At 61.4% G+C, this 26,214-nt stretch overlaps 7 protein-coding genes across 7 annotated transcripts; 3 read left to right on the top strand and 4 right to left on the bottom strand.

The window, feature by feature from the left end:
- Positions 1-423: 423 nt before the first annotated feature.
- BXZ73DRAFT_98193 (P-loop containing nucleoside triphosphate hydrolase protein) lies at positions 424-2,137 on the bottom strand (the record flags this gene model as incomplete). The annotated part of the gene is made up of 9 exons (XM_048027621.1): positions 424-510; positions 598-649; positions 708-774; positions 854-956; positions 1,055-1,180; positions 1,329-1,444; positions 1,497-1,577; positions 1,631-1,918; positions 2,017-2,137. 9 exons carry the CDS (start codon positions 2,135-2,137, stop codon positions 424-426), a joined length of 1,041 nt encoding a protein of 346 aa, XP_047881283.1.
- Positions 2,138-3,415: 1,278 nt separating this feature from the next.
- On the top strand, positions 3,416-5,050 carry BXZ73DRAFT_41748 (uncharacterized protein; the record flags this gene model as incomplete). The annotated part of the gene is made up of 8 exons (XM_048018831.1): positions 3,416-3,494; positions 3,548-3,589; positions 3,645-3,726; positions 3,781-3,825; positions 3,876-3,986; positions 4,036-4,194; positions 4,246-4,292; positions 4,344-5,050. The coding sequence occupies 8 exons, from the start codon at positions 3,416-3,418 to the stop codon at positions 5,048-5,050; spliced, it is 1,272 nt and encodes a 423-aa protein (XP_047881282.1).
- Positions 5,051-6,327: 1,277 nt separating this feature from the next.
- BXZ73DRAFT_74980 (uncharacterized protein) lies at positions 6,328-10,223 on the bottom strand (the record flags this gene model as incomplete). The annotated part of the gene is made up of 12 exons (XM_048022132.1): positions 6,328-6,348; positions 6,387-6,449; positions 6,509-6,693; positions 6,829-6,848; positions 6,898-7,027; positions 7,424-7,652; positions 7,697-7,718; positions 7,834-8,741; positions 8,767-8,932; positions 8,993-9,222; positions 9,874-9,970; positions 10,057-10,223. The coding sequence occupies 12 exons, from the start codon at positions 10,221-10,223 to the stop codon at positions 6,328-6,330; spliced, it is 2,238 nt and encodes a 745-aa protein (XP_047881281.1).
- Positions 10,224-10,934: 711 nt separating this feature from the next.
- BXZ73DRAFT_74979 (uncharacterized protein) lies at positions 10,935-12,305 on the bottom strand (the record flags this gene model as incomplete). Its single annotated transcript, XM_048022131.1, has 6 exons — positions 10,935-11,096; positions 11,159-11,481; positions 11,555-11,597; positions 11,651-11,723; positions 11,881-12,152; positions 12,207-12,305. The coding sequence occupies 6 exons, from the start codon at positions 12,303-12,305 to the stop codon at positions 10,935-10,937; spliced, it is 972 nt and encodes a 323-aa protein (XP_047881280.1).
- Positions 12,306-14,229: 1,924 nt separating this feature from the next.
- BXZ73DRAFT_98189 (RTA1 like protein-domain-containing protein) lies at positions 14,230-15,692 on the top strand (the record flags this gene model as incomplete). The annotated part of the gene is made up of 9 exons (XM_048027620.1): positions 14,230-14,239; positions 14,305-14,368; positions 14,689-14,801; positions 14,864-14,886; positions 14,936-15,027; positions 15,100-15,119; positions 15,175-15,346; positions 15,416-15,486; positions 15,556-15,692. The coding sequence occupies 9 exons, from the start codon at positions 14,230-14,232 to the stop codon at positions 15,690-15,692; spliced, it is 702 nt and encodes a 233-aa protein (XP_047881279.1).
- Positions 15,693-17,986: 2,294 nt separating this feature from the next.
- Positions 17,987-19,455, top strand: BXZ73DRAFT_98188 (RTA1-domain-containing protein; the record flags this gene model as incomplete). The annotated part of the gene is made up of 9 exons (XM_048027619.1): positions 17,987-17,996; positions 18,064-18,174; positions 18,235-18,379; positions 18,444-18,556; positions 18,621-18,643; positions 18,709-18,783; positions 18,836-18,875; positions 18,934-19,233; positions 19,298-19,455. The coding sequence occupies 9 exons, from the start codon at positions 17,987-17,989 to the stop codon at positions 19,453-19,455; spliced, it is 975 nt and encodes a 324-aa protein (XP_047881278.1).
- Positions 19,456-20,883: 1,428 nt separating this feature from the next.
- On the bottom strand, positions 20,884-22,700 carry BXZ73DRAFT_41841 (uncharacterized protein; the record flags this gene model as incomplete). Its single annotated transcript, XM_048018849.1, has 3 exons — positions 20,884-21,266; positions 21,361-21,529; positions 21,984-22,700. 3 exons carry the CDS (start codon positions 22,698-22,700, stop codon positions 20,884-20,886), a joined length of 1,269 nt encoding a protein of 422 aa, XP_047881277.1.
- Positions 22,701-26,214: the final 3,514 nt, after the last annotated feature.

Here is a 26,214-nt window from a genome sequence, read left to right as displayed (position 1 = left end):
CTTGCCTCCGCGGGCCTTCTCTGCCCCTCGTCTTGTTCTCGTCCTCGACGTTTTCCCTCCCAGACCGCTCGTCCGGGGCGGGTGCCGACCGGAGCTTTGGGTGGGCACGGACAGGGCGACCGTCGCTCGCGTTCTTGCGGTGACACGGGAGTGCCGAGGTTCGCCCGCGCGCCTCGGTATCGCGGATATCGATGGTGGCGCGGGCGTGGGCGCGAGGAAGCACCCGTCGAGCCGTGCGTGCGTGCGGGCGTGCGGGCGTGCGGGGAAGGCGAAGCAGACGAAGTGCAGACGACCCGGACGGGCGACGCACGCACGCTGGTGCAATCAATCTCGGCGCGGGCGGGCGACCGTGGTGCTTTCCGTCCGCGTTCCTTGCCTCGCCAGTCGGAGCGTTGCAGGCGAGGTCGAGTCGCAGCGGCCGGGTCAAGGATGTGGCTGGGACGCCTGTGTTCCGGCGTGCGAGCCGTGGTGCGCCGCGCGGTCACGCCCACGTTCAATCCTGCCTGCGACCTGCAGCCGCGGGAAGGGCGCGCACGCGCGTGAGCGAGCCAAGCAAGTGATTTCCGGGGGACGGGAGAAGAGGTGGGGGTGACGTACCCTGCGGAAGCGGGCTTCGCGCGGCTGGCGCGGGTCGAGGAGACGCATGACGCTGCAGGCGGGCGGTGAGCGGGGCGGCGCGCGCGGAGCAGGCAGGGGCGCAGGCTCACCCCGAATCCTTCGTCTGGGGCACGATCAGGACCCGGTGCGTGTGGCCCTGCGTGAAGCGGTGGCTGGCTGGGGAGATGAAGAACGTATGTCAGACGCATTGTCGGGCCACACCTCGCCCGGCCGGGGGCTCCGGGCGGGCACGCACCGAAGGCCGGGGCCATCACCCAGCGGCCGGCGGCGTCGGCGGGGGCGCCGGGGTCCGCCGGGTCGCCCGCGGGCCTGGAGAGCAGGTGGCTCGTGATTACGGTCTGCAGAGAGGCAAGACGTCAGCGCAGGGTCTTGGGGCGGCCACACCCTCGCCCCTTCTGATACGATCGGGGGCATTCGCGCTGGAGAAGTTACGTACACAGAGACTCATCGACGCACGGGCGCGGGCGAGTGTCTGCTTGACCGTGTCCAGCAGCCCGTCCCGGTCCTTGTTGGTCAGGCCTTGAAGCGGGAACGAGAGAGAGTTGAGCACAAGCAGCGATATCTACAATTCGGCGTGTGCAGAGCGCATATGGCCACCACCACGCATCGCGGAAACGTCGGGCGGACGCGGCGCGGGGGAGAGAATGGGCGATCCAAGATTAGCGTGGTGTCGCGACGTCCGCGTGCGGGCTCGGGTGGGACCAACTCACGGAAGGGCGCGCGGCGAGATACGCTGGGAGGTTTCGCAGGAAGACGACAAGTTCGAGGGGCGAGCGCAGCGCGAGGTATTGCACCAGATCCCGTCGCGCCTGCGCCGTGGGAGCACCTGCGCGGAGCCCGTCAGTCCGCGGGAACGAGGACGTCCGTAGCGCACCCACCCATCTCCGAGTCCGAAGCCGCTCCTGCGCCCGCGTCGATGGCCCGCGCGAGGACGGCAGGCGGCGTCATCCCTTGCATGTCTGGGGAAGCGCAGTGAATCTCGCGGCTGGATGCGGCAGGGAGACCGACGTACCGACGAAAAGGACGCCTTCGCCCGCGTCGACGAACGCGCGGGGCACTCGTGCGACGACCTGCGCCGCGCCGCACCCGGGCGGGCCGCTGAGCTCCAGCACGGTGCCGCGTCGGAGGCCACCTTGGAGGAGGTCGTCGAGGGGGCCGCACGACGTCGGGAACGGCTGCGCTCCAGCCGAGGCTCCGAGGCGGATGAGCGCGGCCGCGGATTGGGTGGCCGGGGCGCCGGTCGGCGCGGGACGGGCGGCGGAGAGCAGGGCCTGTGAGGCCGGAAGATCAAGGTTGAGCTCTGTAGGTTGGAGTTCAGGTCGGGGCACGGACGCGCGGCAGTGGGAGGGAGGGAGGGAGGCTAGAAGAGGCGCATGTGACGTAAAATAGGACACAGACCTCTCGCAAGCTGTTCTGGGGTTGCCCCCGCGAGCTCGCTGATGAGTTCGTACCCCGCTGCTGCGAGCGCGGACAGTGTGGCTGGGGGAAGCGATAAGGTCAAGAGGGGCCTGGCCGACATTGCTCCGAGGGAGTAATTTGGAATCGGGAGTTGTACCGCTTCGCAGCGCGTGTGCAGACCCTGAGGAGGAGCAACCTGGGCAGTACTCCGACACGCGGTGGTGGCCGTTCGAGTGCAAGCAGGACGCGCAAGCTCGGCGCTCGATCGCGTCGGCGGCTGATCATGTGACTGTGTGCCTCACTTGCCTCTTCGGATTGATATCGAGGTGCTGTTGAAGAACGCAACCATCGAGAACTAGCTATAGGGTGTCAACTCCGCGAATGAGCGGGCACGTAGGGGGTCGGCGGGGAAGAAGAAAACCTGAGAGGTAAGAGGTCGGCAATGAACTCGAGGATCTTGATCGATGACGTAGGAACTGGTAGACCAGGAGGGGAACCGACCCGGACCGCCCGGATCGCGGTACCCCGTGGGCAGCCGGTTCACTTCAACTACACACCGACCATCCACTTGGTTTAATGTAATTCTACGGGAAAAAACATTTCAGTCTGCCTCGCTCACGAGGTCGATCCAGACAGTGTCGTGCTCGGCACTGGCAGGCTCCGCAAGCGCCAACATCAAACTGGGGGGGATGGTGAATCCTACGCAAGATCATGTTGGGACAGCATATAGAGTGGTCGTCCATTCGACCATATGGTTGCTGTAGAGCGTGCGCACCAACATCGTTAACTAAGCCATGAGCTTAATATATTCGCAGGTTTTGGTGGTGATTTCCAGAACCGCAACCTGTCCTCTACGTGTGACAGATCAATGTACGTTCTTTTGAAGTAACGGACGGAGAACGGTTCACTGGTATGCCGGCTAAAAGAACATGTATCAAGGAACTTCACGTCTGGGCGTGTAACTAGGCGATGAGGATACATACTAGGCTTAAGACACGACAGAAGTGAGCAGATAGATGGACGCTCATAAGCCGCTTGCACACGAGCCGTCAACGATGCGAGCTGCTTGATACTCAGCGCTCAGCCTTCTAACATTGCAAGGTATCGACACCGAGAAAACTCTTGGGCTTTGGTCGTTGGCAGGCCGACGACATGCTGGGCGTCTTGCCGTTGGCCAGTGGCAGGTGAAAACGGAATGACGCAACCAAACGCGTCGGTGGCGTGGGAAGCAATGCCCGCCAAAAACAGCGAACGAGCGTCTGCCCACCCCCGGGCTCTCTTCATCTCCTCCTTCCTCCCCCCGTCCTTCTCTCCCCGAGCATTCGCCAGGTCAGTGCTCGCATGTCTGTGATGAACGGTGTTTGCCATGTACTAACGTCCCATCAGCCAGCTGTCTTCGATGCCGCCTTCTGTCAATACCCTCTTCAAGTTCACCAGGGAAGGATACTCGGTGAACGTCACGAACATCGCCGATGCAGGTCTGTGATATCCTTCGGACACCATGTTCCGACTATACTGACTCTCGCCATAGTTTCGAAGCGTGAAATCCTCGACCTGTTCAATAATCTCATTGGTAAGCGCATGCATTCTTTCCGAAATGCGCAAAGCTGATCACGTACTACTATCAGGCGACATCAGCAAGTGCGAAGAACTCTGTGAAGGAGGGCGCCGATATTTCTCATTGACGTTCAACTCTCAAGACACCGCAAAGTGAGTAGTCCGATACGTGGGTCGCTGCGCATGACGCATCTCGCCTCGCGACAGGAAAGCGCTGTGCATGTCAGGGTACAACGTCGATGGCTCTCCTCTGTAAGCGTATCATTATCTTCTCGTCATTCCATGCTCAACAAGCGTCGTAGGGTTGTCGCCGCGGTTCAAGCTTCAGAAGCCCCCCGCATCGCAAAACCTGGCAAGCAATCGGATACCCGCCGCAACCTATACGTACTTGGACTGCCGTTTGACCTCACAAAGTGAGATCACGTTCGTTCACGCTGTCGCACCTCTAACGAGGTCACATAGAACCGAGTTTTCGGAGATCTTTTCTCGTTTCGGCACAGTCGCGCATGCTGTTATTCTAGCCACAGTGGATAATGCCTCGAGGAGGCGCGGGTTCATCGTAATGAACCAGCACCAGGAAGCGAGGGCGGCCATGGATGCTCTCAACCGGAAGGAGTTAAAGTACGTCGTTCTGTCAGGCATTCCATATCGATAATGACGAAGTGCCCGCAGAGGTCACATTATCGATGTCTCGTGGGCGGTCGTCCAGCGGTCCGAAGGTGAGTTCTTTCCTTATTATCATGCGTCACCCCTCGAACCTCCCCGTCCAGGCTTCCTCGATGGAGGTGATCGGGCCACGGTTCTGTCAAATCCATCTCCGTCGCCCTCACCTCTGCCATTCGATGTCAAGAGCATCAGTCCGACGCTCCCGCCCCTCCAAGCATCCATTATCGTCACTCCTCCTATTGAACGACCTCCCCCATCTCGTGCTTTGCCTCCCTCCCCGGCCCTCATCATCAGAAACTTGCCGGCCATGCTATTCTCTCAGGTCTCAGATCTGCATCCTCTGCTTGGGCCTTATGGCGACGTCAAGAAATTGGAAATCCGCCCTACCTCTGGAGAACGTCACTTCGTATCGGCGATGGTGGAGTACGCTTCCGTTTCTCAAGCAGCGGAGGCTGCGCAGGCTCTTCACGGGCAAGCATACTCCAACACTCCCATCTCGGTCGAGTTTGTGCGTGATCTCTTGGGGCGAGTCGATCCGCAAGCAGGTTTGAATCCTCACGCTGCCCCTTTCATGACGCAGACTGGGCTTCCTGACAATGCTGCCCTCACCTCGGTCACCCCGCTCTACCCTGGGTCGAACATCTCTCATGCTAATCTGGCCGCTCTGTCGAAGGGCGGTCTACTGGCCGTCAATCCTCATTCCCTGTCCCCGTATGGCGCGCCTTTGCTCTACGTTCCCTTCGCTGGAGTGCGACCCAGCTCTGCACCGACTACGTTAGTCCTTCCCATGATATCTGTGACTATCCGCTGACGATCATGCACAGACCTCGCTACGACCACTACAGCTCTCTGGAATACTACGCTTCGGCCCACAGGTTCTCCACTCCCTCTTCGCCCGTCCTGCGCTCTTCGTACGTTGCTTAGAGCTTCACCTGCCCTATTATCCTTGGTCCTTCATGCATACTTCGCGATACCCTCTTCAAGATCAAGATACCCTGCAAGCTCAACGACACGGCTCTCTTCTCGGTCAACCTTATAGCATTTTATTAGCTCGCTCTCTCGCTCCTCTCGAATGCTGGCGCGGTTCACGGCCGAGCGACGCTGTCCTTTGCATGCCCTTGGCTTCCCAGACGTAGACACTACTACTCGGACATTTCTGCTCCGTCATCATCATGGCTCGTGGATCACGCATTCATGCTCTCCGTTCTCGACAATACAATGGGTTCGTTTTGGTGTATCATCACGCGTGCGTCAGACCGAGCCTCCTCGTAATGGTGAACACACCAAGAGCAGTTCTTTTCCCCTGCATTTCCTGCGCGATGCGTATTGCAATGGACACGCCGTCTTCTGTTGGAACACGAGTCGCCCGCAGGACGCCGCCGGAGGGGAGCCCGCTGCTGGACGTGTCGGACGCGAAGGCGTGGATCGACGGGGACATGGTGCGCCTGCTCGTGATCTGGGCGTATGTGTGGGTGGACATTGACTCGCTGCTCACGCGACCTCGCGCCGCTGCTCGAGCACGAGTTCGTCACGCAGTGGGACTGCTACGGTGCGTCTCCCTTCTGTTGTTCTTCTCGTGCGTGTGGACCGACTTCCACGCTCTCGCCCCGCAGACAAGAAGTACGTGCCGATGAACGGCGCGCTCAAGCACTTCCACGACGGCCGGTGGGCGATGAGCTTCGGGCGCGAGGAGGGCAGCGGGTTGGACAACGTGCTGAGGAGGGTGTTCTCGGTGCGCCTGCTCAACCAATGGGAGACCGAAGGGCGAGTGAGTCGAGCGGTTGCTACTGAGAAGATACAACGCGGAGCTGGAGACGGAGCTGTTAGGCGGCCCGCTAACCGGGCGACCTGCTTGCTGCCAACGCTCAGGCTGGCAACTCCACAGGTACGTGACTTCCCAATCTCTGTCGGCTATATTACATGCGCTCATAGCTCATCACTTCAACCCCCGGTCTCCAGGCAGGTGGGTGCTTGTGTCGCCACAGTCCTCCGTTCGTGATAGTATTTTAATTTGGATTTCCGCCAGTCTGAGGCGCTGTAGAGCTCATCGAGCTCCGTCCAGTAGGGGCTCGCGCGGACCTCGGTCGTCTAGTGTCGATTCTGCTCAGCCTGCCATGTGACGAGCAAGTCATTCGTCAAAAACGCACCCCATCAGCGTCGTCCCCGTCGGCCTCGAATGCAGCGATGCGGCCCCGGATATCCTCTTGGAGCTACGAGCACGGATCCTCAACGACAGGGTTCACCGGCACGCAGGGGTGAACGTGCGTACCTTGGAGCTCTGCCCATCGAACACCTCTCCAAAGAGCGCCTCCTGTTGCTTGAGCCGGCTACACACCTGCCCCACGCCCTGCTTGACCCTGTCCATGAGGTCCCGCAAGCGCCTCGCTTCATTGGCTCGAATCGTAAACGCACGCCGGGGGTGCGCCTGGGAGTCTTCGGGGTTATTCTCGACGACTGTCGCGAAGTGGAACGGCCAGTCTCGACGTCAGCAGGCGCGCGGGTGATCAGGCTGAGAGAGACGACGGACCAACGCGAGGCACCGGGACATCCTGACGCTGGGTCGAGCCGCCGAACAGACCACCGACGAACATTTCAACGCCCCAAAGAGCCTGGACATGCTACTGTTAGTACGACATCACAGTTGGGAACACGACTCACATGTCGGTAAAGGTCATCTCATAATGAACATAGTCCACGCTTTCCTCGTCCTCTTCGAACGCCTCGGTGCCTTGTTTGGGGATGTCGTCGACGGCGCGCCGCAGGTCGTTCGCGATGGACTCGATAAGACCTGAGGATGGTCTCGATATCGGCGGGGAAGCCCGTGGTAGCGCTAGCATAGACCAGGGCAGCGGAATGTGGTATGCACGCTGCCTCATGAACCAGGCTGAACACCATAAGGTGGACCTTGCTTCTGTATACACAGGACAACGGCCCCGCTATCTGGATTTTCATCAGTCAGGGGCCAACGAAGTTGTGCATAGGTGCGTACTATACTGGTGATGCAGATTTCCACCATTGGCAGTCCGATGTCAACGGCATCCAACGCTTACCCCAGCACATGGGAGTGCACTGTGGTTGGGTCGAATCCCTCCACGCACGTTCTCGTAGAACCCAAGCCGCATGAGCCGTCGGTGCCAATCCGACGATGCATGGCAGGCAGGAAATGCGTCCTCGATCCACGCACCCGTGATCACTTCGCTTCGCGCATGGCTCTCTGGCCGTCGTGAGCGGCCTGGAAAGCTGAGCGACGCGGCTTTGGAAGTACTCAGTTGCGCTTTGGTGGCGCGGATGCGCACGCCACGACCCCGACGCCCAGCAACCGCAAGGCAGCGGCCCGACGTCGGTGCCACCGATGCGGGCGACACAAGCAACGCCGTTCGAAGACGCACGACAGGCTTCCGCGTGCGCGAGGCCTCTAAAATTATATGTCAATACCTCTGATGCGGGTCTAATATACAGTACGCAGAACGACCTGCCAACTTGGTGCCAACGATGAAGTCCGTGACATATTCCCATGATCGTCCGAGATATCCCAAGTATCCACCAAAAAGTCCCAAACCACGTCATATATACGCATACGCACTGCAAACGCACTAGCTTTGCTGCGCCCCGGCCCTGGCCCCCGCATAGTGCGGCGTAGCCGGCGTGCGCGGCATCGTCATCGCAGGAAACGGTCCGTCGCGGTCGCGCGCCGTGCCCCCGCCCTGCTCGGACGGCCGCATGAACGCGGGGTAGGGCCGCCGCGCGCGCGGCGCACGTATCGGCGGCGGCGCCGCGGCGACGTCGCGCCCTGCCGGCTGCTGGGCCGTCCCGGGTGGCGGTGGAGGCGGGGGGACCTCCGTCGTCGCGGGCAAAGGCGGCGGGAGGAGCTCCCCTGGGACGGGGGCGGGGGCGGGGTTCTGCGCCTGTCGGGAGGGGGGGACGTTGACGGCCTGCGCGTGTCGCCGTGGCTGGGGGTACGGCGGCCCGGGTTGTGACAGGCCCGTTGCAGGTGTGGCGTAGGGCGGCTGCGATTGCTGTTGCTGAGCGGACGCGTACTGCAGCTGCTGGACGGGCGCGTACGTCTGCTGTGGGGGCAGGGCGTATGGCGGTTGCGGGCCTTGGGACGGCCCGTAGGGCTGGACCTGTGAGGCGTAGGGCTCTTGCAGTGCGTAGGACTGCTGAAGCGGCTGGGGCGCGTATGGTTGTGGATTAAAGGGTGTATATTGTTGTTGTTGCTGCTGGTCGGGGTACGGCGCGCGTGGCGCGTAGAGCTGCTGGGGGTACTGCTGATCCAAAGGTGGTCTGGTGAGAGGAAGCGTCCCTGCGCGCCGCGGTGGGCCGTACGGGGACAGCTGTGGAGGGGAGCGGTACGAGGGGGGCTGCTGCTGAGGGTACGGCTGAGGATACGTCGGGCGTCGCTGTGGCGCGTACCCTTGTTGTTGTTGCTGCTCATAGGGCGGCATGGTGCGTTCGTAGTACGGACGCTGAGTGTATGCGCCGTCGGTATTGCGCAGACGCGACTTGAACCACGAGAAGAGCACTCACATAGAAGCGCGAGTCCACCATGACCTCCGCCGGTTCCTCGACACGCGGGCGCGGGCGCGCAAGCCGCGACTGCGGCGTCTGCGCCTGGTACGGCGGAGGCGGCTGTTCAGCTCTTACCGGCCTTTTCTTCTCCTCCGCTGGGGCAGGAGGCGCGGGTGGGGGAGCCCTGCGCACCGCGTCAAAGTCGAACCGCGGTCATCTAACGAGGAAGAGGAGGCGTGCTCACTTGTAACGCCGCTTGCGCGCGAACACGGCGCTGAGACAAAGGCTGAGGATCGCGACGCCGACGACGGCGCCGGCGAGGATGCCAATGGCGGCGGCCATGGAGATCTTCATGCCCCCGCCCCCGGTGTCCGAGTCTGCGTCGGCCCTGCCGAACTGCTGCGTCTGAAGAGCGAGGCAAAAGGAGGCCATCGCTGACCCAGCAGCGAGACCGGAAGGTGGCGCGCCAGGCGGCTAGAAGAAGGGTGAATGTGGATGTGGGGTGAACGAAGAGGAGGGCGGGGGACGAGAGGGCGCTTTAGGCGAGGCGAGGAGTGCTTTTGTTTGATTGGTCTTGGGCTGCGCGAGGAACGCCGGCTCGGGGCTGGCGCCGGCGTCGAGGAATTCGATTGGACCGATCGAAGGACGTCGGTGACGGCATCGTCGAGTGAACGCCGGGTGGGAACGCGTGCGGTGCTGGCCCTGGGCGTCGAGCGCGCGTCCGCCGGGTAGCAACGGCCTTCTCGGGACGGGCTTGGGCTGCCAGTCCCCTTGGCCACCACCCACGATCTCCGCGCCGTGGGGCCATAAATACTGGATCGCTTCAGCGCAGCGACGCAGTCAGGGTCGTGCATGGTGTGTTGCATATTACGGTCTAGTAGTAAATCAGCGTGTCTCTCTATCTGTACAACGCATCGAGGTAGAGTCCATAGAACAACAAAGTCCCAGTAAAGTCCGCACTGTTGAGTCCATAATCTCAAGCCATGTCCTTCTCCTCGTGGATCGTGGCCATATGCGCGGGCGGTGCCGCACCCTTGTCGTGCGAATAAGGTGCGCCGCCAGGGCCATGCGCGGGCTTCAGAGCGACATGAACACCAGCGCGAGATACGGCGGCGAAAAACTCACCGGAGCCATAGACAGACCCTGCGCTGGCGGCGCGTACCCACTCCCGACAGTCATGATCGCCGGCGCCCCTGCTCGCGGTGGCCGATCCGTCACGGACCTGCCCCCAGAATCAGCGACCGCATCCCCAGCCCCATCCACGACGTTCGCCCAACCGCATGAGGAGAGAGAAGGAGAGAGACGTACGTGTCGACAAAGTGGTACCGGTGGCTCGTCCGTCTCCTCATCATGATGAGGAACACCGCGGCGCACCCCCCGAGGAAGACGAGTCCACCGGCGATGATGGCGATGACAACCCCCGTCGTGATCGCGGAGCTCGATGCCTCCACCGCGAGTTGGGGGTCGGTGGACATGGTAGGCAGCAAGACGTCGAAGATGATTAGGGGGTTGGTGGGAGGAGGAGGAGGAGGAGGAGGAGGAGGAGGAGGAGGAGGAGGAGGAGGAGGAGGAGAGGGAGGAGCTGCCTGGCCGCGGGCGTTCGGTTTTGACGATACGGGCACCCGCCGCGCGGCGGTGTTCGTGGTTGGTCTCGATGCAATCATTTCGCGCTCTTGCTGTGATGGCCCGCCGCCCCTCGCCGCAACCTCGCCCGGTGGAATGTTTAAAGGCTAGCACAGCCAAATGTGGCGTACCTGCATATTCCGGTGCTCAAAAACAAGGACTTCCCGTCGCAGTGGGTCGAAGACAAGGTGGCATAGCACACGCGCGCGCCGCGCGGGCAAGTGATCGAAACATGAGCGGCGTGGGCTGCTGGCCAAGAAACGTCAAGAGCATGTGGCAGTGAAGGGGAGACGAAGAACTTGAAATATCTCGGCGTTACAACCTCAGCCACCAGGTCCACGTGCGAAACTATGTCATGCGCAGCCCTGCGCGTCAAGTTTCTACTAGGTGACAACTTTGACGCGAACCGGCCACCCCGTCTTCCACCTTCAGTGTATCTTCTAGGGACTCCTCGTCGCCTAACTCTCGCTCTTCAGTTTGTAATCCAAGTCGAGTTCAACGCTGCCTGTTTGATATTACACATAACACATACCCGTCTAGCCGTCATGGCAGACCTACACCTCCTAACGTCCAACGTAGTCCCCGCTCGACGGCGCGGGATTGCACGACGGTGGCGCAAATCTGCGCGCCGCGTCGTCAGGCCCCCGTTGCCTCAGATGGGTCGCCTCGGACGAGGGGACGGCGCCCGACGGCGCGCCCGGGTACGTCCGCGAACCGTCGGGATCCTGTCGGGCAGACGCGACTAACAGTGAGCATCTCACGGGCGTGTGCGCGGACCGCGACTCACGCAGACCGGCGGCGCGTGCCGCGCCCCCACGCTCAGCCGGCTGCCGGAGCCCGAGGCCTCGGAGGTCGCGAAGGCCGCCGCCAGGGCACCCTCCTCGCTCCCGGCAGCGCGCGGCGGGGGGGCCGCGCGGGACCGGCGGCGGCGGACGAGGTAGCACGTGAAGCCGGCGACGACGAGCACGAGCGCGAGCGCGAGCGCGATGAGGCCGCCGATGAGGCCGTTGCCCGCGAGCCCGCTGGCGGTGCTCGTGCCGCCCGTGCCGCCCGCTGCGAGGGGTGCGGCGGGCGAGGTGGCGGACGAAGGGGCCACGCTGTCTATGGTGTCTGCATACGTGGGGGGGAGAGGTTAGACGCGAACACCGTGTGAAACGACGTAAATGGCAAAACTCGCCAGTACTGGCGATGGATTGTGCCGCGACGACGTCAAACGTGTTGTTGACCTAGACACAGTATGATCAGCGAGAAAGTTCTAGTGCATCTGAAAATTCCTCACCAGACGGAAACCCTCGGTGCCAGGGTACATGTAGGCCGGCACCGCAGTTCCGTTGGGAATGGTGTAGGGAAGCCTAACAGATTTTGGATCACTGAATGGGAAAGGGACGAGGGGAGCGACCGGAAACATACAATTCAGATATCGGCTTGGTGCAATTGGCTGTCCAGGAATCCCAGCTGTATGTCTGCTGAGCGAATGCTAGTGAAAAATCTGCGAAAAAGGCGACTTACCTCATCACAGTCCCCCCCTGGCACCACGAGCACACGGCCAATGCAGCATAGGAGACCGCGTTGCAAGTACATTCGTTTGGAGGTCCAGGTTGATAAAAGCCACCTGTTTCTGAAATACCACCCAACGTGACTTTTGGGCGAACAAGAATCAATCCTGATGCTGGCTCCTGGAACAATTCGAGCTGCTCACACCCACCGTCACCAGCACACGGTGACAAAAGCCATGCAGCAACCGTGCACGGTGTTTGGGACGGTTGAAGATGGTTGCCAACCTGCGCAGCAATGTCAATGATGGCTACTAGCACAGACAGATCTGGAGAACTCACCCAATCCGTACCAACAGAGCAATTCACTGGAGACCCAATGTCTTTCGCACGGGAACAAGAGAAGAGTGCGACCAAGACCAGAGCATAATTCGAGAGCATAGTGAGCAGAGATGAGCGGAAACGCCGTAGGCGCGACGCCTAATGAGGGGGCTTAAATGAAGTCCGAGATAACTCCTGAAGTCCGAGACAGAGTGGAACGGAGTGCGCACGCTCTGTGGCTAGATGGCGTCGAGGGGCATAGCGGGGCCAAGTATGGATTGAGGTGTTGCTGTATCCTATTCTCGAGCGCCAGGGGTCGTATAATTGCACGAATGTGGTCTGGAACAAGCTATTAGTATGAAGCGCTGAGAAGCACGCGTTGCTCTGGTGGTTCTGAAAGCGTATTGCCAGGAGGCGGCGAGTATGGTTCGTGTGAAGGATCTACGTCAGAACCTGAGGGGTCACACAAGAATCAACAACGCAACGTACGTGGGCGAGGAGAGCGCGGTCAGCCAGCGCACCTTTTCATATTACATCGTCGTGCGGCACCGACTTGCAGCTCCCTGGTGGAAGTATTGAGACTAGACCAACGCGGCGGAGGGAATGGATCGGGGACGCGTAGTATCCAAATCGTGTCAATAAAACCTGGAAACACTCCACACCTACCCGGGTGATCCATACCGCGGCGGCGGCGCGTCGCGGGTACGTAGCGTCTCAGTGGGTTTGCTGATAAAGGGGTCAAGAAAATGTAAGATCCTAGACGAGGAAACAAGGACAGTATAGACATCCCGACCGCGAAAAGTTGGGTGCAAGGGAGTGACGGGGGTCCCACGGCTCCGGCTATCTCCGGACGCCCCCGGCCCGCGTTGATTGGTCAATTTCGAACGTCCACTGCGACGCGCGCTCAGACCTTCATCCCAACCGGAAAACGTACTCGATGGTAAGCAAAACTGAGTTAGCCGTCTACACATGCTACTAATTTCCACCTTTATGGCTTCCCACCTGAAGTCACCTCATATCCTCCGCTCGCCGAGCGGCGAGCATCCACTGGACACGGCTCGCTGAACGCCGCGCGCGTCGTCAGCAGAAAATTGGCACCCAGAGAATTCCCGTGGAAACACTCTGGTTTATCCTCACACCCACTTGCACGGACGGAGGCTTGATCCGCAGCGTCCCCGGAAGCTTTCAAATCCACCCTCTGATAATCCATCTCGATCATCCACCAAGGACACCTCACATTTAACGCGCCTGGTTTCAATCTCACTTTCTCCACCTGCGCGCTACGAGACTTCGGTCATCGTCAGCAAATCACACGACTGCGCGGGACAGCTTGCCGCGGCTATCAAGCTAGGCAAGCTGCCCCAAAGGACCCACTCCGCTTCCTATGGAGATTGTGCTCGTAGGCAAGATAAGTTGGGGTCCCGCGCGGATGGTAGTGCTATGTTGCCTCCGATTCGGATGCTATCACGTCCTCACCGGAGAGCGCGAGCGCGCACGCATCAACAACAGCCGTGCTTCCAAGCCCCTCCGTTCTCATTTCCGTCTTGCTGTGTGGAACGTGCCCTTGACATGTGGGCGCCTGCCGCTGCGCATCATTATATACCCTACATTCAATACTCACCACTCATCCCAGGACTCTAGAGTTCGCTCCCACTGCGGGTGACGCCCGACACACCACTGGGGAAACCAGAAAACAATAGTGACGCTGCGCAAGCTCGATCGCCACAGCATACATGCTGCGTTTACTTGCCGCAGCGCGCGCGCGAATGCCTTTGGAATCCCTCCTAGCGGTGCCGCATGCATCCCCGCCCAACGTGCGCGACGGCGAGGGTCAAGCGCGCCCATACATTCGCAGTTTGTTGTTTCGGCCTTTACACACTGATCGCGGGGTCCCGGCAGGCGCAGCGGCCACGATGTTTGGAGGTTGCGCCTAGGTTGTCATAAAAGCTTGCTAGACAGTGCTCTCCTCTGCTAACTTCCCCCCGCTTCTTTCCACCCTTCCTTCCTTCCAGCTTCTCAAGTTGCATATCTTGTTCATCCTGCAATGACTCGGAGTACGTCGTATCATTCGTCCCTCGATGGGAGCATGTTCCACTGGCTCATCCGTTCACTTCCATAGACCACACTATCGAGTTCGACTCGCATGGCCACCTGATTTCGCCTTTCTACGGCTACTGGCCGACGTAATGGATCTGCATGATGTTCATCGTTCTCTTCAGCCTCTCTACCCGTGAGCATCTTTTCTGTACTTCGCACACGCTTTGCCTGACGTTGAGCCCACTTCCCAACAGTCCTTCACTTCGGACAAGCCGTTTGCTATCGGACTCATTGACTCATCTACACTGCGGTGCTTGCCGGCGTCGGGGAGGCGATCGGCTGGAGCGGCCGGTTGTGGTCAAGCTACCAACCCCTCGAGAAGACCCCATTCTTGATCCAGTGAGCCGCTACCGTCCCGCCATCCCCTATTATTTCGCGTCTCCTGGTTTCTGACTCGATGCGCCAGGATCGTCTGCACGATCGCCGCCGCCACGCCGCTCGTCGGCGCACTCTTCATCTCCGTCGGACGGCTGGTCACCGCTGCGGGCGAACAGTACAGTCGCCTCAGCTCCCGCCTGTGTAAGCTCCCTCCCATCTGCTTGCAGTCAAATGGTCTTGCGTACTGATCATCGCCGGCACAGACGGCCGCATCTTTATGAAAGTCGTGAGTGTGCTTTCCGCTTGCCGATGGCGGCGGTGATTTGACGGGCCAGTGGGCGCGCACTCCTCAGGACTTCATCGCGCTTCTCGCACAGTGCTCCGGCGGGGCTCTGGCCGGCTCCGACTGGCGAATACCAGCAAGATCGTGAGCACCGCCGTCGCGCAAGTGAGGACCCGCTGCTAACGCGCACCTGCAAGGCACCGACGTCATGCTCAGCGGCATCGCATTCCAGCTTGGTGCGAATCCATCGTACGTGACCGGTTTCGAATGACGGCTCACGCACTCGTCCAGGGTTCCTCATCTTCGTGGTCCTCGCGGCCGAGTACCTGTGGCGCTTCTCGAACGACTGTCCCATCCGTCCCGCACGCACGGTCGAGTACGCTACCCCACACGGGCCGATGGAGAAGCCGCTCAAGCATCTCGCGACGGGCATCTACCTCATGACTCTCTTCCTCTTCATCCGGTCAGTCCACAACTTCTCGGGCGCACATCGCTCGACCCCTTCCCCTGCTGACGCTCAGGGTTCCCACAGCGCCGTGTACCGGACGATCGAGCTCGCCGACGGCTTCGACGGCAGGATCATCCACACGCAGGTCTACTTCAGTCAGTCCCCCGTCCCGTCCTTTCCCTCCCCCACGGCCCCGCATGACTCACCACTGGCGCGTCCGGCAGACGTCCTCGACGGCGCGATGGTCACGCTCACGATGTACACCCTCAACGTCCTCCACACCGGCCGCCTGCTCCGCGCCGCCGCACCGCGGTGGTCCGACAAGCTCCCGCTGCGCACCGAGGACGGTCTCGCGGTGTAGCGCTTGCTCCATTTGCTCCATTTATTTTTGGCGCGTGCGCCGACGCTGTACTTCTCTCTACAACGGACAAAGCTATGTGTGTCTTCAGCTAGCGATAGCTCGTACAGCAAGCGTTCGCCCCCAAGGTCCCTATTGATCAGATCCTCCACTACGCGACTCGGCCCCGCTCTCGCTGCCCATGGCCGCGCGTTGCGGCTGCGACTTGCAGGCCGCATAGCGACACGCTTCATCACCACAACGCTCCCCCCGCAAGCGCTCCCCCGCGGTGAACAGGCGGACTATCGCCCCGGACTCCGAGCCCCGGCCAGTCGAGGAGCTGTCCAACCTCTGAGACGAAAATTTCATGCATGAGCTCACAGAGTGTTTGAATGAACGCTGTTATTCCCAAGGGCGAGGAAGTGGGACAGGGTATGGTAGTGTGCCAGCAGCGAGGCTCGAATGATCGGACCTTGCGTTGCGAAGCGCAGATCTTGGACGCGTTGTTGGGCTGTTGCGGATTCAAGGGCGAGACGACGTGACAGGAATTCGGTCTGGGGCGCAAATGAGTTCATGTAGAGAAGGGAAGGGGACAGCGAGGGGAACGGGAGGCCGACCAAGCAGACATGGTCGCAGGGAACAAGACATGATGCGCGCTAGTCTCCAGTCTCGCGTGCGCATCGGGCGCCTCCGTGTGAATTCTCCAAGAAATTCTCTCAAAATGACGCGTTCATCTCAATTGATCTGGCCTCCTCATGCAGGCTTTGTAGCTGCAATGGCCAGTAGGTTGGACTCTGCACTTCCTAGAATACCTCACTCTGATCAGGCTGTTTCCCGCTACGCCTACCACGGCACGCACAATGTGCTCACTCCGCCGCCAGTCAGGTCTCCACGGCTTCCACGCGCCCGCCATCGCCACCTCGAACTGGAGCAGACAACCAAGGATCTGCTTAATTTGTGAGCTCTATCCCCCTTTCCTCCTCCTTCCAGTCGTTTTCTTCTCCGCACCATATCGCGCCTCGTTGTTCTCCATCGTCTTTTGCTGGACCATGTCGTCGTCCTCTTGCACGGTCACCATCGCGGCACTCGTCTCACCACCTGTCAGTCTCAGTCTTACGATATTCCAATTCTCTTCGTTCGTTCTTATAGTCTCTTTCCTACCAACTACCTCCACTTGCTTCGCCGCAATGACGTACCACTCGATGGTAAGCTAGCCATCTACACATGCTACTAGTAATGTCCAACTTCATGGCTTCCCACTACGCTTGCTTGCACCCTCTGCTCTCCACACTCGTCCATGCATCGATCTAAACGCACTGCCGTCAGCAGAAAATCGGCATCCGGAGAATTCCCGCGGAGAATGGGTGGCTTATCTTCACACTCACTTGCACGGATGCCAGAGGCTTCACCGGAAGCTTTCTTCGCCCTCTGGTGCTCCGTCTAGATCATCTACAAAGCACCCGCGGCTCCGAATGTCAGTCGGACCGCCCCCCTTACGGGCCATCAGCGGATCGCGCGACTGCGCGGGACAGCTTGCAGAAGCTATCGGGCTAGTACGCAAGCCGCCTCAAAGTATCCGCTCCGCTTCCCCCGGAGACCACGCTCGCAGGCAAGGATAGGTTGGGCAACAGGACGCAGCTTCTCCTTACCACGACTACCGATCCCCGCCACTGTACAACCCACCGCTGTACCCACTAAGATCCCTGGGGGTCCCGCGCCGATGTCAGTGGTATGTTGCCTCCGATTCGGATGCTATCACGTCCTCACCGGAGGGCGCAAGCGCTTACACGTCAATTGCAGCCGTGCTTCTAAACCCCTCCGTTCTCATTTGCGTCTTGCGGCTGTGCGGAATGTGCCCTCGGCGTGTGGGTGCCTGCCGCTGCGCATTGTTATCTACCATGCACCCAGCACTCACCGAAGCCCTCCAGAATTCACTCGCACTGCGGGTGACGAGAAACACGGCACTGAGGCAACCAAAGAATAATGGTGATGCTGCGCGAGCTCGATCTCCACAGCATACATGCTGCGTCTACTTGCCGCAGCGCGTGAATTCGTTTGGAATTCCCCCGCGCGATGCCACATGCATCCCCGTCCAACGTGCGCGCAGGCCAGCGTCAAGCACGCCCACACATTCGTGGTTTGCCCTTTCCCACCGATTGCAGGGTTCCGGTAGGCGCAGCGACCACGATGTTTGAAGGCCGTGCCCAAGTCATCATAAAAGCCTACCAGACAGTGCTCTCCTCTGCCAACTTCCTTCTACTTCTTTCGACACTTCTTTCCTTCCGGCTTCTCAAGTCGCATATCTCGTTCGTCCTGCAATGAGTGATGGTAAGTCCTGCTACTATTCGTCCCTCAAGGGGGCATGTTCCAACAGCTCATTGATTTGCTTCCACAGACAACGCTCCCGAGTTCGACTCGCATGGCCACCTGATTTCGCCTTTCTACGGCTACTGGCCGACGGAATGGATCTGCATGATGTTCACCATCCTCTTTACTATTTCTACCCGTGAGCATCTTTCCGTACTTCGCCCAAACGTCGCCTGACGTCGAGCCCACTTCCTGGCAGTCCTTCACTTCGGACAGGCCATTCACTATCGGACTCGATGGCTCATCTACACTGCGGTGCTCGCCGGTGTCGGGGAGATGACCGGCTGGGGCAGCCGGTTGTGGTCAAGCCACCAACCCCTCGCGCAGACCCCATTCGTGATCCAGTGAGCTGCCACCCTGCCAGTCCCCATGATATTGCGTCTCCTGGTTTCTGAATCGAGGTACCAGGATCATCTGCACGATCTGTGCCGCGACGCCGCTCGTCGGCGCGCTCTTCATCTCCTTCGGACAGCTGGTCACCGCCGCAGGCGAGCAGTACAGTCGCCTCAGCCCCCGCCTTTGTGAGTTCCCTTCCAAGTTCTACTTGCAGTGAAGGGTCTGGCTTGCTGACCGTCGCCGGCACAGACAGCCGCATCTTCCTGACAGCGGTGAGTGTGCTCTCCACTCGCCGATGGCGGCGGTGACTTAACCCCCTTGGCGCGCGCCCCCTCAGGACTCCATCGCGCTGTTCCTTCAGTTTGCTGGCGGGTCGATAGCCGACAACGATTCGGAGCTTGTCAGCAAGATCGTGAGCACCGCCGTCGCGCAAGCGAGGACCCGCTGCTCACCCGCACCCGCAGGGCACCTATGTCATGCTCGGCGCCATCGCCTTCCAGCTCGGTGCGAGTCCCCCGTTCGCGATTGGCTCGGAACGTGACGGCTCACGCACCCACCCCAGTGTTACTCATCATCTTCGCGATCTTCGCGGCGGAGTACCTCTGGCGCCGCTCGAACGACCGGCCCATCCGTCGCGCACCCGCCTACGAGGACGCAGCCTCGCACGGGCCGATGGAGACGCCGCTCAAGCACCTCGCGACGGGCATCTGCCTCATGACTCTCTTCCTCTTCATTCGGTCAGTCCACGACACCTCGCCCGACCCTCCCTCTGACGCGAAGCGTTTCCACAGCGGCGTGTACCGGACCGTCGAGCTCGCCGACGGCTTCAACGGCAGGATCATCCACACGCAGGTCTACTTCAGTCAGTCCCCCGTCCCCTTCCTCCCCTGCCACGCATGACTGACCACCCACGCGACGACCGGTAGACGTCCTCGACGGCGCGATGGTCACCCTCGCGATGTACACGCTCAACGTCTTCCACACCGGCCGCCTGCTCCGCGCCGCCGCGCCGCAGTGGACGGCCGACAAGCTCCCGCTGCGCACCGTGCGCTCGGCGGCCGAGGACGGCGGTCCCGCGGTGTAGCGCTTGCTCCCTTTGCTTTGTTTCTTTTTCTTTTTTGGCGCGTGCGCCGACGCTGTACTGCTTTCCGCAACGGACAATGCTATGTGTGTTTTCAGGTAGCTCGGGATCGCTCGGGCCCGGACACACGCCCCACCCGCTTTGCGCAACAGTGAGCGTTCGCCTCCATTGATCAGATCCTCCACGCGACTCGACCCTGCTCTCACTGCCTGGGTCGTCCACTCGCCGCTCGCCGCCGGTGGACGCTGCGCGCGCGGCCTCGGCACCCCGCGTCCGAACGTGCTCCACTCGGCGCCGGCGATCGGGTCGACGGTTCCCGACGCGGGGACCCACACCCGTGCACACCACAACCCTTTTGTGGCGGTGTGCGAGTCCGCTGCGACGAGCGGAACCGAGTGGAGCGGTGTCTCGATGCGCCCAACCCTGCAGCGGCTGCGCGGGGCCAGGTCCGCAAGCGCTCGTTTTCAGGAGCGCTCGAACCGAGGCTCGCTACGTGTGCCGAGGCCGTGCACACGCCGTTCAACGTTCAAAGTTCATCGACATCGCTGGACGCCAGCCGTTCTCGTCCCGGTTCTCAGGCCATCTCGACGGATTGCAAGTACGTACGTATGTGCAGGCGGACGTCGACCCCGCTGGCAGATGGAAGCCAGCAGCTGGCGTCGAAGCCCCGCGCGCGGGCACCCGGGTGCTCGAACGTTCCTTCGGCCTTAGTCGTGATGCTCGCGCCGTCATCTGGCGGTGGAGTCCAGGGGGATGCGTTGTAGCCAAGGCCAGAATCAAAGTCAACGCGCTCGAAGCTTGAAGCTTGATGCGTCGAGTGGACCGTCGAGGGAAGCCGATCGAAGAGGCCCGGGTCGGCACCAGCGGGTCGCAAATATTCCCAGCGGTCTGTCCCGTACGTACGCGGGCCACCGATGTGAGTGTATAAGTGATGAGCAAAAAAACCCGAGACTACAACAGCGACTCCCTATATGATAAACAATCCAAAACCGGGCGGAGACCCGGAACCAGGGGTGCAAGCACGTGTGGTGAGGTGGTGATGATGGTGGGGGTTAGGTGTGCGGCGTGCGTATCTCTAAGCTAGCGATAAATTACCGTGTAAGGACAGAAGGAAGAGCTATGTACAGTCCGTGCGCCGACCCAGCTCCAGCCGGCAGCGTGAGTGGCGGCGCGAGCGAATGTGGCGGTGCAGATGCAGATGGGGATGGAGGACGTGGGGGAAGATGGGATCCCAGGAGCGCTCGCGCCGTCCTTGAGTTCGAGTCCGAGTCCGAGGGCGAGGAAGAGAGAGCGGCGCATCGTGCGCCACAGATAGGCTCAAGCCGGCGGGGACAGCGAGCGGTGGGCGTCGGGGCCTTGGGCGTCGGTCGAGGCGGAGGCGGAGGCGTCAGTGTGGGCATGTGCCTCAACGGGGACCACCGTTCGCCTCTCTCATAGCAGCCCCAGCGCGAGGACGGCCGCGACGCTCGCCGCGAGCACCGCGCCCGCGACCCGCGCGCGCGCGCCGCCCGAGACGGTGGCGACCGCGACGAAGTGGGACCCGCACGCGTTGTTCACGACGCCGGCGGCCTGGGCGTACGTCTTCTGGAGGCCGGCGACGCCCTTGGTGTCGTTCGCGAAGACGCCCATGACGCGCTGCGTGCACGCCGTGCACGACGGCACGCTCGTGTTGGGCAGCCCGAGCCCGAGCGGGAGTTGGTAGACGAACAGGTCCGCGGCGTCCCCGGACTGCGTCGCGTCGAGGTAGCAGTACTTGTCCGCGGCGGTGTCGATCTCGCACGCGGCGGTGCGCATGAGCGAGTACGCTTGCAGGCCTGCGCACGGGAGATGGGGGCGTGTGTGAGCGGGCGGGTCACACAGGGCACGGTGCCGACGGTGCCTTGGGGTGGGAAAGATGAGCGAACGCACCTGCGAGCGCGTCGGTGACGATGGAGTTCTTCGCCGCGAGGTCCGCCTTGCACGTCGTCTGGATGTTCGTCTCGAACCAGGCCATGTTCGACACGCACTGGGCTTCACTCAGGTCCGTGTTGCAGGTGCCCCAGATGATGGCGTTAAGCTCGGTGACATTTTGTTGGCTCTGCTTTGGTCCGGGCCCGCTACATTAGTTCGATCTGACGGCTACGCTGGCCTCGAGAGGTCTGCGGGAGGGCGGGAAGGCCGAGGACCAAGAACGGCGCGGGGACACGTCCACCCATTCACCGGACATCCTCCTGTGACCGCCGTCCCGACCCGGAGAACCCGAGAAGGGCATGGGATAGGTTCAGGAACGGGGGCGCGAGAAGGTCCGGGAAAGAGAGGGGGCGCCCTTGTGCACGAAACAAGGCCATACGGCCCTCCAGCCCCCCAGCCCAGTAACACGATACAACATTCCAAGAGTCCACGTCCGTGCGCCATAAAGAAGAAGTAAAAAATAAAAATAAAAAAGTGGCGCACGAAGGGGAAAGAAGGAGACGCAGTAATGTGACCAGGCAAAGCGAACGCGAACGCGGAACGCAACGCAAAGCTCCCGATGGACACGATGAAGAACTCACAGTGATGAACGCGTTCGAGTCCTGGACCAACAGGCTGAACGGGCGGCACTCCCGGAAGGCGGACGTTTGGGTCATGTTCTGCACGAAGGCGTAGCAGCCGGTGGTCGAGAAGTTGGTCGTGAATGTCATGTCAAACGGTTGCGGGAAGGGTGTGGGGAGAACTGGTGCGGTCGCCGGGACGGTCACTGAGGGCGAAGTGCTCTTTGATGGGCTCGCGGTAGAGCTCGTGCTTGATTCGAGGGTGAGTTGGGTGCCCGATGCGCTCGTCCCAGCGGTGGACGACTCTGCGGGGACCGGGGCCGGGTCTGCATGCCGCTTGTGGAGTGACCAGTCGAGAGTTGAAGGGCGAGCGGCAGTGAAGGGGGAGAGGAGGTCGAGTGCGGCGGGATGTGCGGCATAACGTGTGGAGAGGGCGATGAAGACGAGGACAAGAGGGACGGCGAGGACAGTCCAACGTATGCGGCGAGCAGAACGCGCCTTGGCTAGCTGCGTGTGCACGTAGCCCTGTGGGTCCTCCTTGGGGGAAGTGAGCTGTATGCGCGGTACGGGGGTCGGGGAGGTGCTCCGTGAAGGCGGTGGGCGTACACGATCATCGAAGCTGAGGCGGAGAGAGGAGGGCGTGGAGGGCGTGGAAGAGGATGCGGAGAGGGAAGAGGTCGAGGGCTCGCTGCGGCGAAGGGGGGGACGGGGATCGGGCGAGGGCGGGGGCGTGAACATGGCGGAGCGGGGTATCGGGAAAAGGAGCGTGAGGGGCAAGGAAAGACCGAGGGAGAAGATGGGCGAAGCCGGGAGCCTGAAGAGGACACTTGGTGGGCGCTGGGTGTATGCGGCGGGCGATGCTGTTTCGAAAAGGGTGGAACAGATCGAGTGAGCGTTGGGAAGGCAAGGCCTAGACCACAAGCGGGACGCGGGAAAAGGACAGGGGGCAGCCAGCGGACCACTCACCGACAGGCAGCGGTTTTGTCACACTGGGCGGGGAGCAGGCATCAGCGCAAGCAGAGGCGGTCGTGGGCGCAGGGGCGGGACATGCGCCCGAGCCTGGGGTGGACGTCGGGCCTGTCAGTCGACAGGCTCGCGAGCCCGCGTCCGCCGGCGTGGGCCAGGGACGCGCCTCCGTTCCTGCGCACGTGACCGTGGGCACCCCCCGGTTCCTGGCGCGTTGGCCAATCAGCGTGCGCCGGATCGCGCGTCTTCCCCTCCGCTGTCTTCGCTTTGATCTGATCTACCGCAATCCACACGCCCGCCCGTCGACCCGTCGGCACTGAACATGTCATTGCGACATTCTCCCCAAGAGTCCCACCACCATGCCACATCGCCCTCATGCACACAGTACCAAGTATATTTTGGTACTCTTACGCCTCTTCTAACTGACATCACAGTCTACCATGGGCGTTGTGGAGCTCGCACCTGCCAAGCACGGGCCCATCACGAGGTCGATCGCGACATGTTCAGGTCGCGAGCCCGGAGCTCCACTTTCAGGTCCCCGACACACGCCATCCTCCCAGGTCCTCGTTCGACGAATACCCCAGCACGTATCAAATATTGTCAACCAACACCAGGGGCTGTATATACCGCCCACCCCCGCCCTGTATGCTGTATGCCCCCCGCCCTGGCCGCCACGCGCTATGTTCGCATCATCCGTGTGCGCCCCGCCGCTAGACCAAAGTCCACTCCAACTGGCAAGGTATGTACTTCACGTCCTGGAGCTCGTGAGACCGGTGTGTCCCCAACCCCGACTCACATCTCCTCGTTGAAACAGGACGCTGCATTCCTATCAATCTTTCGCGGCGAGAAACCCCCGCTATGAAAGTCAGAGCGCGTCGTCGTGCACCATACTCATTCGATGAAGCCCTCTGCCTTTGTTCGTATGCTTTCCCGCCGCGGGGCCCAATTCGACTTCGGTAGGTGCGACTGGGCAGGTCCGCTTCGATCACTCCGGGTCCGAGCCGGCTGGCTTGCGCGGCTCGCCCGCCTCCATCGTGGCTACGCTCTTGGTCACAATGCGGTGCGCGGCTCGCTGGTCTGTCATCGCGAAGGGCGATCACATACGTAGCGGGCGCGGGCGCAGAAGGCGAATTCCGTTGTCGTTTCATTGAAAAAATCTTGCCCTCAACTCGCGCTGTTGGAAGACTGCGTCAGGCTGGTTTATATCCGGTCATCGGATGCGCTGCCGTTCCACTGAAGATACGCGGCGTGCGCACGAAGTTCAAGTCAGGGAGCTTTCCTCTTGCTCCTTGCTCGTAACTCCTCACCTTTCATTGTCATCCCGCACCTGCTGACGATGGGTTTTATATGCCAAATACTCACCTGGATTGGGCTCACCAAGCCAATTCATTTATTCCCACTTTGCAGGCCCTCTTCGCCAGTCGTAGCAAGAACGACCCATATCCCCTGTCAACCTCTTTTGGCGGATCCGTGTACTCATGAACAGTTCCATCGACCAAACGATCTCGGTAGACTATGTCCGTTCTCCCTCTCTCCTGCGTCATCACTCAGCTCGGCCCAACAATGGCGACCCCCGCAAGTACGCCGTTGCTCACGGCCCCACGTCGCCCTTCCCTCCACCCCTGCCCCGTCCTCCGCCGCCAACGCACCCTCCGCCCCGAACCGAACTCCCCACCTCCCATCGGCTACACCGGGTCCGAGCGCCGCTAGATGACCAACACCCCAGTCGAGCTCTACGACCAATGCCCAACCCGTACCGAAGGGTCCCGTCACACCGTGTGGTACCCCCCGCACGATGCCGCGTGCGTCCATGCGCCGGCCGAAGCCCGCTCTTTGGTCGCCCGCCGCCCGCCGCCCCTCCGCTCCAGCCGTGTCGGCTACGCGGCGGACGAGGAGGATGCCCCCGAGGAGCGTTGCTTGCGCCGTCGCGCAGCTAGCCACAGGCTTGCGCGTACTGTCTCTGGGCACGGCGTGCGCGCCCTTTGTGAGTGCTTCCACCGTCTGGAGTACACACGCCGGGGCGACCATCTTTCTAGTGCTATATTAAAGCCGAGAGAAAGACAAATAAGGTTTTCTCTCGCCTATAGAAACCCATAGAAATACTTTTTCTGGCTGCACGTGGATTTTAAACCTTATAAACAGTTCCCAGAAAAGCTCCCAGAAAAATGGTGGCCCCGGCGCGACACGTGTCGCGGCTGCACAGTGATATTGACCACGCCTTTGCCCAACTGGCGCATTCCACATCCCTCTGTGGTAGAGCAACCGCGCAGTCAGTGATGTGGTTTGCGTCATTGTTCTATTTACGCGCGTTTGTAATGCACTAACAGTCTATCCGGACACGGCTCGTGTTTCCTCGCACTCTCCAAGACCGATGACCTCTGGGGGAGTAGCGCAGGAAAGGAGGAGCACAGGCAACTCATCAGTACTTACAGCCTCTGCCTTGGGTCGAATCTATTCCGTCTGCGCACCACGACGTTCTGTGCATGAAGAAAAAATAGGCTGCTCTCAGATCGGGAGGCGATCCAAGCTCAAAAAAGGTGGACAGCGACAAATGCCACCGACATCTACCTCGCCACGCCCGCACCCGCACCCCTACACCTGACGCATGTTCGGACGCCCCCCGGGCACATACGGCATCCACGACCCGCGAGACCGCGCGGGCCGGCGCGTCCGCCACCAGCACACCGCGACCACGGCAACGACGACGCCCCCGACCCCGCCCACCACCCCGCCCACGACCGCGCTGACGTTCGATCCGCTGCGCGAGGACGACGCGGTGGCGTCCCCGGAGCTCGAGTTCGTCGCTTGGGCTGCGCCTGACAAGGAGGAGAAGGGCGAACGCGAGGTGGACGCTGGCGGGACTGTGATCGAGGGGCCCGTGGCGGCGCCCGCGCTCGCCGAGGCAGTCGATGCCGGCGAGGTGGTCGACGAGGTGGATGTTGAGGTCGTCGTACCCGTAGGGGAGCTGGTGGGCGGCGGCGTCGACGTTGACGTCGACGTGCGCGTTGAGGAGCTAGTGGGCGGCGCGGACGAGGACGCGGAGCCTTCTGGTGTGGGACGGGTCGCGTGAGCGGACGGGGATCCCTCGCGCACGCGAGCACGGGTGTGGATGTGGCGCGCTCACCTGCGTCTGCCTTCACCGCGGCGAGGTTGATGAAGTCTGTCTACACCCATGCGAGCGAGCGCGCCGTCGCGTCAGACCCGCGCCCGACCGCACGAAGCAAACGTGAAAGACGCACGGAGCCGTCGAACAGGAACGCCCAGTGCGGCACCTCGCCGCTCGGCA

Source organism: Epithele typhae, assembly GCF_022376455.1.
Source record: "Epithele typhae strain CBS 203.58 chromosome Unknown BXZ73scaffold_6, whole genome shotgun sequence".
NCBI classification, from domain to species: domain Eukaryota; kingdom Fungi; phylum Basidiomycota; class Agaricomycetes; order Polyporales; family Epitheliaceae; genus Epithele; species Epithele typhae.
The sequence above is the reverse complement of the archived record's forward strand: the minus strand, read 5'-3'. Positions and strand labels throughout refer to the sequence as shown.